Source organism: Mirounga angustirostris, unplaced genomic scaffold (assembly GCF_029215605.1).
Source record: "Mirounga angustirostris isolate CCGP_5_RB_7025 unplaced genomic scaffold, mMirAng1.0.hap1 SCAF_15, whole genome shotgun sequence".
Taxonomy (NCBI): Eukaryota; Metazoa; Chordata; class Mammalia; order Carnivora; family Phocidae; genus Mirounga; species Mirounga angustirostris.
In genome coordinates, this window is record NW_026991723.1 from 72,858,737 (window position 1) to 72,873,253 (window position 14,517).

At 38.7% G+C, this 14,517-nt stretch overlaps 1 protein-coding gene across 1 annotated transcript in view; it reads right to left on the reverse strand.

Annotated features, from left to right (window-relative positions):
* The window catches only part of SUSD1 (sushi domain containing 1), a 124,741-nt gene that overhangs the window by 58,375 nt on the left and 51,849 nt on the right, over positions 1-14,517 (reverse strand). Inside the window, exon 9 of the mRNA XM_045882928.2 lies at positions 115-224. Within this exon, the coding sequence (XP_045738884.1) occupies positions 115-224 (110 nt within the window). The remainder of the gene's footprint in view (positions 1-114; positions 225-14,517) is intronic.

Here is a 14,517-nt window from a genome sequence, read left to right on the forward strand (position 1 = left end):
TGTCCAGAAGTTCATTCCATTAGTGTTTTTAAATACTTTGGATCCTCACCTGGAGAGCCCTCAAATTTTTAAGTGACGTAATACATTAAGAGATAACATGAGAGATCTTCTTACTTGGTACATTTGTTCTGATCCGAGTTTCCTAGGGTGCCTGTTCAGTTTCAAACAAGCTTCACTGAATACTGAAATATTGAAAATTCCATCATCTTCTAAGAGATCATCTTCTAAAAGATAAAACATAGGGAAAGGTTGCACGTCTTAGCAAAACATATCTTGGCTAAGTACAACTGAAACTCTGACATCTTACAAGAGCCAGCAGGGTGTTTAACAGCAAGAGCATCCCATCTGCCTACAAGTCCTGGCTCTACAACCTAATTGCATGACCTTAGCTAAGTCACTTAACCCCTCCAATCCTCAGTGTCCTTCTCTGTGAAATCAGGTAATCCGGTTTGCTTTTATTATATCACAGGCTACTGAGAGAATCAGATAAAATAATTCATATTTAAAAATCACCATAAACTAGGGGCACCTGGGTGGCTCAGTCAGCTAAGCATCTGCCTACAGCTCAGGTCATGATCCCGGGGTCCTGGAATGGAGCCCCGCCATCAGGCTCCCTGCTTGGGGAGGGAGGAGGGAGCCTGCTTTTCCCTCTCCCTCCTGCTCATGTTCTCTCTCACTATCTCTCTCTCAAATAAATAAATAAAATCTTTTTTAAAAAAATCACCATAAGGGGCGCCTGGGTGGCTCAGTTGTTAAGTGTCTGCCTTCGGCTCAGGTCATGATCCCAGGGTCCTGGGATCGAGCCCCACTTCGGGCTCCCTGCTCTGCGGGAAGCCTGCTTCTCCCTCTCCCACTCTCCCTGCTTGTGTTCCTGCTCTTGCTATCTCTCTGTCAAATAAATAAATAAAATCTTAAAAATAAAAATCACCATAAACTGGAGCACCTGGGTGGCTCAGTTGTTAAGCGTCTGCCTTTGGCTCAGGTCATGATCCCAGGCTCCCTGCTCCGCAGGAAGCCTGCTTCTCCCTCTCCCACTCCCCTGCTTGTGTTCCCTCTCACACTGTCTCTCTCTCTCTCTGTCAGATAAATAAATGAAATCTTTAAAAAAAAAATCACTATAAACTAATAAAGCTGTGATATTTTTAGAAAGTTCATCTTATCACTTGGATAGTCCATACATTAAATGTCCTGAAGGTAAGCATGTCAACATCTAAAAAGTCTGAGCATAAGGAAAAGGTGAATGAAAGTCAGAGACCACGGATCAGAACTCTCAGAGTGGGTGGTGTTTCCAACCTAGAAGATGAACAGAGAGGAGATGGCCAGGCAAGATGTTTGCTTCACAGCAGACAGTATTTCAAGAGCTACTCAGCTAAGGACGAAGGCAGTAAAATAATCAGAGAGGAGACTTATTTCAACAAAAAAGACCATTTCACTCCTCCTGCAGTCTGATTTATTCCTTCCATGGTCTATTTTCTTCATGTAGTCATGAAGAAAGAAGAGGTTTGTTACTAATGAGTAAAAAACTCCCAGAGTGTCCAGGAATACCACAGCTAATTTTCAAGGAAGAGCAACTTTCCCAACAAGCCGGTACATTTTCTACAAATGAGAAAAAGTTTAAACAAAACTTTTTATAACTACCTGGAAAACTATATTTCTCCCATGGGAGCCTGCTCCCTAAGAAGGAAGAAGAACAACAAATTATTCTATTCAAAATCAAAACTGCCCACAGCATATTACATGTCACTCACACATGCAACACAAGGCGATTAGCTGGGGGAATAATTGGAAAATGTAAAGAAAAATACGGTTACGAGAGAGAACTTGAGGACCGATCACATGCATTCCCCTTTATCTTCACAGCTTTTAAAGATTCCGTAAAGACATCAGAAATGAAAATTGCTACGTGTTTGCATATAATTTTAGGCACACCAAATATAATATATAAGAAATACCACACGCAGAATGTCTGTTCACAAACAGAACACAAAGCAGAAATACTGTCGGCACAGCTCCCATCTCAGTACAACTGGGCTCACTCACAGCCACGAGAGTCTGAACTCGGGGGGAAGATGGGGACGTGAACAAAAGCATCTGGTTCCCACTTCCCACCCCCAATCCTGACAGACGTGGCGGAGATTAGGAAAAAGGGGTCACAATTTGCATCTGGGTTGGAAGGAAGGGTTGGTTGACATACACAAGCCATCAACATGAAGACGTTTCTGCTTAGCACCATGTGGAGGAGACCAGACAAAAGAAAAGATGCTGAGAGCTACAATGTACAACGTGCCCCCAAGCAAAGAAGCCTGGTCTCAATGTCTTCTAGGAAGGAACTGGGGAAGGACTGGGGCCCACAGAGGTGGGGCCTAGAAGTGAGGAGGGCAACAGGACAAATAAGTGATGGATGCTCCATCTGGAACAATTTAGCCTGGTCGTTCCTGTATTTTGACAGGCAGCCAGGGTAAAAACCATATATACTACTATGACTACTACTAGTAGTAATAATAATAATAGTCCTTCCTTAGCATACTGGAGATCAGTAACATGGAAGGACTTCTATGGGGAGGTCTAGAGACCTGGAGGTTCCACCTGACAGAGAACCTGGGTGGGCAGAAGGAGGGACTTGGTTCTCTCCTGCCTCTGTAGACCATAGCATCATAATGAAGTCAGACAACACAATGCTGACTGAGAGCAACAGTTTCACAAATCAAGACAGCCAAGTGCTGAGGGGCACCTAGGTGGCTCGGTCAGTTAAGCGTGGGACTCTTGGTTTCAGCTCGGGTCATGATCTCATGGGTGGTGAGATCCAGCACCACCACCCTCACCCCCCAGCCTTTACCCCTCCCCCCCACCCCCACAGGTTCTGTGCTCAGTGGCGAGTCTGCTTGAAGATTCTCTCCCTCTGCCCCTGCCCGCTTCTCTCTCGCTCTCTCTCAAATAAGTAAATCTTAAAAAAAAAAAAAAAAAAAGATAGCAAAAGTGCTCAGAAATAGGGGCGCCTGGGTGGGTCAGTCAGTTAAGTGTCTGACTCTTGATCTCAACTCAGGTCTTGATCTCAGGGTCATGAGTTCAAGCTGTGTTGGGCTCCATGCTGGGTGTGGAACCTACTTTAAAAAAAAAAAAAGGGCTCAGAAATAAAGCTCAGGGCATTGGCTTTCTCACAGCTAGCTGCTCCCGGAAGGACAGGACAGAAGGACGCTGGATTATCCAATCAGTAATAAATCCTTCAAGATGAGATCTGAGATAAGCACATTAATATTATCCAATAAAAAGTAAGATCAAAGAGAATGTCATCCATTTTATTACAAGAGAAATATCAAACCTAGATAAAACTTTTATCTTCCAACAATAAGTAATCTAGAAGCAAAAAAACAACATAAAAATGATTCTATGAAATCTAAGAAATGATTCTACAAAGATGTGCTTAAGAGGCAAAGAATGAATATTCTTTTGAAAAAAACAATATTAAGCAAAGTAATAGTAAACTTAGGCAACATCTTTTTTGTAAAATTTTTGTAAAAAATTTTAAAGATGGATTAAAACAGATAAAGGATGAGTTAATAAGAGAATGCATGAGAGGAAACTGGTTGAGAGAGGCAGAAATAAAAAGGGAACTAGATGAGGGGCGCCTGGCTGGTTCAGTCAGTAGAGCATGTGACTCTTGATCCTGGGGTAATGAGTTCAAGCCCCACACTGGGCGTAGAGCTTTAAAAAAAAAAAAAAAAAAGGAACTAGAGGAGATAAGGAAATGCAAGTCCAACAACAAAATATAACATGCATTAGAAATAGTGAAGGCCGGGGGCGCCTGGGTGGCTCAGTCGTTAAGCGTCTGCCTTCGGCTCAGGTCATGATCCCAGGGTCCTGGGATCGAGCCCCGCATCGGGCTCCCTGCTCTGCGGGAAGCCTGCTTCTCCCTCTCCCACTCCCCCTGCTTGTGTTCCCTCTCTCACTGTGTCTCTCTCTGTCAAATAAATAAAATCTTAAAAAAAAAAAAAAAGAAATAGCGAAGGCCAGAAAGGTCGATGCACATATGCATAAATGTCTGTACAGAATAAACCTGCTGTGCTCTCACAGAAGACAGAGGTAAAAGGCAAGGATATAAAAAGGGAGAGAGTGAAGACCAGTGCAGACAAACAAGGAACTCCATATAGGAGCATTTGATGAGCCAAAATACCAAATGAAAAAAAAAAGCAATAATCAGAGATTTCATGAAAGAAACTATTTCTAATGTGTAAATGTGATGTGGGAAACAAAGGCAAAAGAAAGAATCAAGTTTCCTTACTGCCTAGAGACACTGACAAGTCCTTGAAATAGGTGGAGTGACCTTCCTCTGGGAGCTCAGCTGCCTGAATGTTGACACTTTGCTAGGGGCAAAAGGCAATCTTAGCCCAACCGACCCCACCCCCATCCTGTGAGTCTACTTGAACATATACATTCCTTTGGAAACTTCCTTTATCTCTACCCCACCACGATACCTGTGAGCAATCATCCTCCAAGCATATGGCCCACTGATACACATCTGAAGGGTCTCATGACTAAGGGTTTACTAGATAGTAATAAATGACCTTCTCCTAACTATAACTAGTCCCCTCAAGATCCTGGAAACCTTGTTTCCAAAACACCTTGGAGGCTTGTGCTGTCCCTAACCACCCCCCAACTTGAAAGTATATAATCAGTCACCCATCACAACCCCAATGCAGCACTTTCTGCCCACAGGTCCCATCCCCGTGCATTAATTAAACCACCATTGGCTCCAAACCCCACCACTTCAAACTACATCAAATGGATCAAAATCTGAAGATCCAAAAACCTTCAGAGTACTAGGAAAACTTAGTGAAAAACAGTAACATTTATATCACGCCTGATTAGTTTTCATGAGGGAAGGGATTTTTCTGTCTCATTCACTACTGAATTCCCAATGCCTAAAATAATGTCAAATACACAAGTGGTCAATAAACAAATAAATCTCAGGGTCATGAGTTCAAGCTGTATTGGGCTCCATGCTGGGTGTGGAACCTACTTTAAAAAAAAAAAAAAAAAGGGCTCAGAAATAAAGCTCAGGGCACTGGCTTTCTCACAGCTAGCTGCTCCCAGAAGGACAGGACAGAAGGACGCTGGATTATCCAATCAGCAATAACTCCTTCAAGATGAGATCTGAGATAAGCACATTAATATTATCCAATAAAGGGGCGCCTGGGTGGCTCAGTCCTTAAGCGTCTGCCTTCGGCTCAGGTCATGATCCCAGGGTCCTGGGATCGAGCCCCGCATCGGGCTCCCTGCTCTGTGGGAAGCCTGTTTCTCCCTCTCCCACTCCCTCTGCTGTGTTCCCTCTTTCGCTGTGTCTCTGTCAAATAAATAAATAAAATCTTTAAAATATATATATATATTATCCAATAAAAAGTAAGATCAAAGAGAATGTCATCCATTTTATTACAAGAGAAATATCAAACCTAGATAAAACTTTTATCTTCTAACAATAAGTAATGTAGAAGCAAAAAAACAACATAAAAATGAGTCTATGAAATCTAAGAAATGATTCTACAAAGAAGATGTGCTTAAGAGGCAAAGAATGAATATTCTTTTGAAAAAAACAATATTGAGCAAAGTAATAGTAAACTTAGGCAACATCTTTTTTGTAAAATTTTTGTAAAAAATTTTAAAGATGGATTAAAACAGATAAAGGATGAGTAAATAGTCTTGAATTTCACACATAAAGAAAGCCTCTGTGATATCAAGGCTTAAAAATCAGATTATCTACAATAGGATTTTTTTCTAAAAAATCACACCCTCTTCAAATTCTCTTTCAAAACTTTAAATTCCCAAAATCAATGTGAAATGCCTCTAGAATTCTACCAAAAGAAGTTATGGACCAAGGAATTTATCTTCACTTGAGCTCTTATTTAGTCATGAAGACAGCGAAAAGACATTCTCATATAATCATGGGCTCAGAAAGTATCCCATTCCTTGGTAAAAAGATCGAAATCTCTGTGCAGTGAAATAAAAATATAGATAAAAATAGAGAAACTTTGGTATGAAAGGACTGGTAGTAAGCACTGAAACTGTTAAAACATATACCTGTTTAAATAAGTGTTATAAATATTGCTCTAAATCAATATAAAGATGAATTCTTTAAAGACGCAATTTACAAGTTAAAAAATAATTAAAAATAAGAAGCTGGCAATAAAATGCTGTATTAAGCCAATAACATAAAGGAAGCAAGAGGGGAAGGAAAAAAAAAGAAGCAGAGAATGCTAACTTCCTTATCTTATTCAGGAAGATGTTAACATTATTTCAGTCTGAACACTGGTAATCAGAAATACACATTCAAATAGGATTTTGTTTGTTTTTTAACGTGTAATATAAAATAAAAATAAAAATAAATATATTTATAAAAATATAAAATAAAAATAAAATAATGTGTAATATCAAATAAAAAAATAAAAAATAATGTAAAATAAAATAAAAATACTGAACTACCGAAGAAGAAAATCTGTGGAGCAAAAAGGTAGAAAACAATGTACACAGCAAAGCAACACTGGAAGAAAAACAAGATGACAGAAGAAAGGAAAGTCATAAAGAACACTAAATGTAAATTTCTAATCTACTTAAAAACAAAACCTTTCTCAAAACGGTTCAGTCCAGGGCGCCTGGGTGGCTCAGTCGTTAAGCGTCTGCCTTAGGCTCAGGTCATGATCCCAGGGTCCTGGGATCGAGCCCCGCATTGGGCTCCCTGCTCTGCGGGAAGCCTGCTTCTCCCTCTCCCACTCCCCCTGCTTGTGTTCCCTCTCTCGCTGTGTCTCTCTCTGTCAAATAAATAAATAAAATCTTTAAAATAAAAAAAAAAAAAAACGGTTCAGTCCATGCTGCCTCCTGGAGTATAACGCAGCAATGTTACTGAGATAGATTTTAAGAGCAAAAGTGTTTAGGCGTGGGGGGGGATGGGGGAAACAGGTGAAGGGCATTAAGAGCACACTAACTGTGATGAGCACTGAGTAATATAGGGAACTGCTGCATCACTATATTGTACACCTGAAACTGATATAACGCTGTACGTTAACTACACTGAAATTAAAATCTTTTTAATTTAAAAAAGAACAAAAGTGCGCAAAGGCATATTATGCAAACAGGTGTACAAGGAAATCAAGAGAACCAATACTGCTATCAAAAAATTTTTAAACAGGATAAAGTGAGCCAGTTGTTACTAATGAAAGAATCTACAGTCAGACATCAGTCATGAACATAAATATTGTTAACTCAAAATGTGTGAACCCAAACAATTAGAATTTCTGAGAGAAACTGAGAAAAATGGCAATCCAGGTATCTACAAACCATCACCAACAACAAAAAACAGAAGTCTGGAATACCTTTATTTTTTTTTTTAATTTATTTTTATTCTTATGTTAATCCCCATACATTACATCATTAGTTTTAGATGTAGTGTTCCATGATTCATTGTTTGTGCATAACACCCAGTGCTCCGTGCAGAATGTGCCCTCCTCAATACCCACCACCAGGCTACCCCATCCTCCCACCCCCTCCCCTCTAAACCCTCAGTTTGTTTTTCAGAGTCCATCGTCTCTCATGGTTCGTCTACCCCTCCGATTTCCCCCGCTTCATTCTTCCCCTCCCGCTATCTTCTTCTTCTTTTTTTTTTTTCTTAACATATATTGCATTATTTGTTTCAGAGGTACAGATCTGAGATTCAACAGTCTTGCACAATTCACAGCGCTTACCAGAGCACATACCCTCCCCAGTTGGAATACCTTTATTAATAGAGTTGACTGAAGACTAGCTCTTACTCTACTCACAAGCAAACGTACTACCTTATTATTGCAAAACTTTCCCAAATAATAAGCCCCCAAAAAATGACAATAAATCCCCTCAAAAATACCAAAATGTAATAAAACTAGAAATTAACAACAAAGTTAAATGTTAAAAAAAAAAAGAAAACCTACCATTTGTATAATTTACTTGTAATTAATCCTTCAATCAATGGGGAAATCAAATAGAAATTATGTAATGCTTTGAAAGTAAACATAAAGAGAACATGTATTAACACACTCATAAATAATTCTTCAATCAAAGACAAAATCAGAAGGACAATTATACAATGCCTTGAAAGTAGGGATAAAGAGAGTACGTATCAATGCCTAAGGAATTCTGCCAATGCTCAAGTCCAAAAACATTAAAAACTTTTATTATCAAACGGAAAAGAATGGAAATGAGTTGAATTATGCATTCAACTCAAGAATTTAGTAATAGAACAATATAACCAACTTAAGAGAATCAAGAAGAAAAAGGTAATAAAACTAAGGGGAGAAATTAATGAGATAGAAAAAAAAGAACACTTAAAAACCCAAGAGTTTATTCTTTGGGGAAAGAAACAGTAATAAAACAGAAAACTCAAGCTAAGCTAATCAATTTTTTAAGAGAGAGAAGACCAAACTTAGGAATCAGAATAACCTGGGGTTACATAACCTGTAACCCCAGAGCAGTTGTAAACAAATATTCCATATGACATTCTGCCGATATATTTAAAATCCCAACCAAGGGTACCTGGGTGGCTCAGTCATTAAGCGTCTGCCTTCGGCTCAGGTCATGATCCCAGGGTCCTGGGATCGAGTCCCACATCAGGCCCCCTGCTTGGCGGGAAGCCTGCTTCTCCCTCTCCCACTCTCCCTGCTTGTGTTCCCTCTCTCGCTGTCTCTCTCTCTCTGTTAAAAAATAAATAAAATCTTTTAAAAAAAAAAATTGACTGAAGAGGTGGTGCCTGGGTGGCTCAGTCGTTAAGCGTCTGCCTTCGGCTTAGGTCATGATCCCAGCCAGGGTCCTGGGATCAAGCCCCGCATCGGGCTCCCTGCTCGGTGGGAAGCCTGCTTCTCCCTCTCCCTCTCCCTCTCCCCCGGCTTGTGTTCCCTCTCTCGCTGTGTCTCTGTCAAATAAATAAATAAATAAATCTTAAAAAAAAAAAAAAAACTGACTGAAGAAAATGTAGGAAACAAACAGATCAAAGGAAAATCACAGAAGAAATTAACAAAGTTATCAAAGAATTATCTCCCAAGAGGGGTGAAACTTAATGATCCTACGAGTAAATGTATCCAACTTTAAAAGGAAGGCAATAATTCCAAAGTGATACAAACTTTTCCAGAGCATAAAAAACTATGGAAAACTTCCCAATTCATTTTAAGAGAACTAGTGTAAAGCTTAAATGGTATCAGATTGCCAATGTACAGGCTCTAGAGGAAGAGAATGGCCAATCTTTACACCAGTGCATATATAAACAGAAAAGATAAAACTTAAGTACATACTGAGTAAATGTAGAAATGTGCTTTGTTCCCAGTTGGATTGGCTCCACATAAACCCCAGTTCTCACTAAATTAACTTCCAAATTTAATCCAATTCCACTTAAAATTTCAGAGAGAGGAAAGAGCTCTGGAGACATTTAACAACTCAGCCATGGTCACCTAACTCTTCAACACAGAGTTAAGATGCAAAACCAGGTCTGTCTAACCCCAAAGACCACCATCCTTTTCCTGGGGGGTGGGGGGGAGAGAGAACCTTGCAGAGGTAACTGGATATTAGTAAAAACAGCTGACACTGAACAACAAGCTGTCATTCTGACTGAATAATGACACAAGTTTAAAGTCTTTTAAAAAGACATATTCCCCAGAAAAACTACAAAATGAACTACAAACAAGTAACAAAATGACAATAAATACATATCTCTCAATAATTACTTTGAATGTAAATGGACTAAGCTCCAAACAAAAGAGAGGGTGTCAGACTGGATTAAAAAACAAAACCTATCTATATGCTGCCTACAAGAGACCCATTTCAGACCTATAGAAAGTGAGGGGATAGAGAAACATCTATCATGCAAATGGATGTCAAAAGAAAGCTGAAGTAGCAATACTTATACGTGACAGCATAGACCATTTTTTAAGATTTATTTATTTTAGAGCAAGCTAGAGAGAGAGAAAGAGAGAGAGAAGGTGAAAGAGCACATGAGCAGGGGGAAAGGCAGAGGGAGAGAATCCCAAGCAGACTCCCCACTGAGCACAAATTCCAATGCAGGGCTCTTTCCCACGACCCCAAGATCATAACCTGGGCTGAACTTAAGAGTCAGATGCTCAACTGACTGAGCCACCCAGGTGCCCCAGGACAAAATAGACTTTAAAACAAAGACTGTAATAAGAGACAAAGAAGGACACGATATAATAATAAAACGGACAGTCCAACAAGACAATAAAACAATTATAAATATTTATGTACCCAACATGGGATCACCCAATACAGAAAGCAATTAATAACAAACATAAAGGAACTAATCAACAGTAACACAATAATAGTAGGGGACTTTATCACCCCCCTTACATCAATGGACAGATCATCTATGCAGAAAATCAACAAAGAAATAGTGGCTTTGAATGACACACTGGAACAGATGGATTTAACAGATATATTCAGAACATTCCATCCTAAAACAACAGAGTACACATTCTTTGCACACAGAACATTCTCCAGAACAGACCACATATTAGGCCATGAAACAAGTCTCAACAAATTCAAAAAGATCAAAGTCATGCTATGCATCTTTTCTGACCACAACCACTTTGACACTAGAAGTCAATCACAAGAAAAAATCTGGAAAGACCATAAATACAATGGAGGTTAAATAACATGCTACTAAACAATGAACAGTTCAACCAAGAAATCAAAGAAGAAATAAAGAATTACATGAAAATAAATGAAAATGAAAACAGAACAATCCAAAATCTTTGGGGTGCAGCAAAAATGATTTTTTTTTTAAGATTTTATTTATTTGAGAGAGAGAGAGTGCACAGAGGGAAAATGAGAGGGAGAAGCAGACTCCCCGTTGAGCAGAGAGCCTGATGCGGGGCTTGATCCCAGGACCCTGATATCATAACCTAAGTCAAAGGCAGATGCTTAACAAACTAAGACACCTGGGCACCCCAACAAAAATGATTCTAAGAGGGAAGTTTAGGGCAGTACAGACATACCTCAAGAAGCAAATAAATCTCACATAAAAATCTAACCTTACACCTAAAGGAGCAAAAAAAGGGAACAAACAAAACCTAAACCCAACGAAAGGAAGGAAATAATAAAGATTAGAGTAGAAATAAATTATATAGAAACCAAAAAACAATAGGACAGATTAATGAAACCAGCAACTGGTTCTTTGAAAAGATCAATAAATTGACAAACTTCTAGTCAGTCTCAGGAAAAGAAAAAGAGAGAGGAGAAACAACACATCACAAATGAGAGAGGAAAAATAACAACCAACCAAATAACAACCAACACCACAGAAATACAAACGGTTAGAAGAGAATATTATGAAAAACTCTACACCAATAAATTGGACAACCTAGAAGAAATGGATGAATTCCTAGAAACATATAATCTACCAAAACTGAAATAAGAAGAAATAGAAAATCTGACGAGACCAATAACCAGCCAAGAAATTTAATCAGTAATAAAAAACTCCCAACAAACAAAAGTCCAGGACCAGATGGCTTCACAGGCAAATTCTACCAAACATTTAAAGAATTGATATCTATTCTCTCAAACTACTCCAAAAAATAGAAGAGGAAGGAAAACTTCCAAATTCATTCTATGAGGCCGGTATCATCCTGATACCAAAGCAAGATAAAGACGCCACAAAATAAAGAGAACTACAGGCCAATATCTCTGATGACTATAAATGCAAAAATCCTCAACAAAATATTAGCAAATTAAATCCAACAATTCATTAAAATAATCATTCACCATGATCAAGTGGGATTTATTCCCAGGAATGCAAGCATGGTTCAATTTTCACAAATCAATCAATATGATACGAGAAAGGATAAGAACCATAAGATCATTTCAATAGATACAGAAAAAGCATTTGACAAATACAACATCCATTCATGATAAAAACCCTCAACAAAAGTCTAGAGGGAACATACCTCAACATAGGTCTTATCTGGAAAACCCACAGCTAACATCATACCTAATGGGGGAAAACTGAGAGCTTTTCTCCTAAGCTCAAGAATAACACATGAATGTCAACTCTCACCACTTTTATTCAACATAGTACTGGAAGTCCTAGCCACAGCAAATAGACAACAAAAAGAAATAAAAGGCATCCAAACTGGTAAGGAAGAAGCAAACTTTTACTATTTGCAGATGACATGACACTATATATAGAAAATCCTAGGGGGCGCCTGGGTGGCTCAGTCGTTAAGTGTCTGCCTTCCACTCAGGTCATGGTCCCGGGGTCCTGGGATCAAGCCCCGCATCAGGCTCCCTACTCTGTGGGGAGCCTGCTTCCCCCTCTCCCACTCCCCCTGTTTGTGTTCCCTCTCTCACTGTGTCTCTCTCTGTCAAATAAATAAATAAAATACTAAAAAAAAAAAATTAAAAAAAAAAGGAAATCCTAAAGACTTCACCAAAAAGCAACTAAAACTGATAAATGAATTTGGTAAAGCCACAGGATACAAAATCAACATACAGAAATCTGTTGCATTTCTATATACTAATAAAAGCAACAGAAAGAGAAATTAAGAAAATAATTCCATTTACAACTGCATTAAAAACAGTAAAATACCTAGGAATAAACTTACCACAGAGGTGAAAGACTTGTACTCTGAAAACTATAAAACACTGATGAAACTGAAGACAACACAAAGAAATGAAAAGACATTCCATGTTCATGGATTGGAAGAACAAATAGTTAAAATGTCCATACTACCCAAAGCAATCTACAGGTTTAACGTAACCCCTATCAAAATACCAACAGCATTTTTCAGAGAACTACAACAAACAATCCTAAAATTTGTATGGGCCCACAAAAGACTGTGAGGAGCCAAAGCAATTGAAAAAGAAAAGGAAAACTGGAGGCATCACAATTCCAGACTTCAAGGTTTATTACAAAGCTGTAGTGATCAAAACAGTTGGTACTAGCACAAAAACAGACACATAGATCAATGGAACAGAAGAGAAAACCCAGAAATAAACCCATAATTATATGGGCAATTTATCTTTGGCAAAGCAGGAAACAAGATGCAATGGGAAAAAGACAGTCTCTTCAACAAATGGTGTTGGGAAAAGTGGACAGCAACATGCAAAAGAATGAAACTGGACCACTTTCTTTCATCATACACAAAAATAAACTCAAAATGGATTAGAGACCTAAATGTGAGACCTGAAACCATAAAAATCCTAGAAGAGAGCACAGACAGTAATTTCTCTGACATCGGCCATAGCAACATTTCTCTAGATGTTTCCTGAGGCAAGGGAAACAAAAGCAAAAATAAACTATTGGGACTACATCAAAATGAAAAGCTTTTGCAGAGCAAAGAAAACAATCAACAAAGCTAAAAGGTAACCTACAGAATGGGAGAAGATACTTGCAAATAATGTATCTGATAAAGCATTAGTATCCAAAATATAAAAAGAACTGATACAACTCAACACCCAAAAACCAAATAACCCAATTAAAAAATGAGCAAAAGAAATAAACAGATATTTCTCCAAAGAAAACATACAGATGGCCAACAGACACATTGAAAGATGTTCAACATCACTTATCATCAGGAAAAGCAAATCAAAACCACAATGACATATCACCTCACACCTGTCAGAATGGCTAAAATCAACAACACAAGAAACAACAAGCGTTAGTGAGGATGTGGAGAAAAGGGAACTCACGCACACTGTTGGTAGGAATGCACGCTGGTGCAGCCACTGTGGAAAACAGTATGGAGGTTCCTCAAAAAATTAAAAATGGAGAGTACACAGACCATCACCTTGAGGGAAGTGTGCTCAGGACTCATTCTGATCTTCCCTAAATATCTATGTTATGAAGAAGCTCAGGTACTCACAGAATGAATATATCTTCATAAAATGACTCCAGAATCTCAAGACCATTACATATCAACAAGTAGGACTCACCTTTAAGATAATAAGAATCACTGAAGAACTTAACTAGGACTTTCCAACTACTGAGGACCTGTTAATTAGCACCTCCCACATAACCTAAGCTGGATCCTCCAGAGGAAAAGCCATGAGATTACATAGTGAGAAGGTAGGCATCTGCAAATCAGGAAGAGGCTTTCATCAGAAACAGAATTTACCAGCACCTTGATTGTATACTTCTAGGCTCCAGAACTGTGAGAAAATAAATGTCTGTTATTTAAGCCACTCAAAATAAATAAATAAAAATGGAACTACCCCATGATCCAGTAATCGCACTACTGGGTATTTACTCAAAGAATGCAAGAACGCTCATTCAAAGGGATACATGCATCCCTATGTTTATAGCATTATTTCCAATAGCCAAACTATGGAAGCAGCCTAAGTGTCCATCGATTGATGAATGGATAAAGAAGATGTGGTGTGCACACCCATGCGCGCATGCAAACACACACACACACACACACAGAGGAATATTATTCAGCCATAAAAAAGAATGAAATCTTGCCATTTGCCATGACATGGATGGAGCTAGAGAGTATT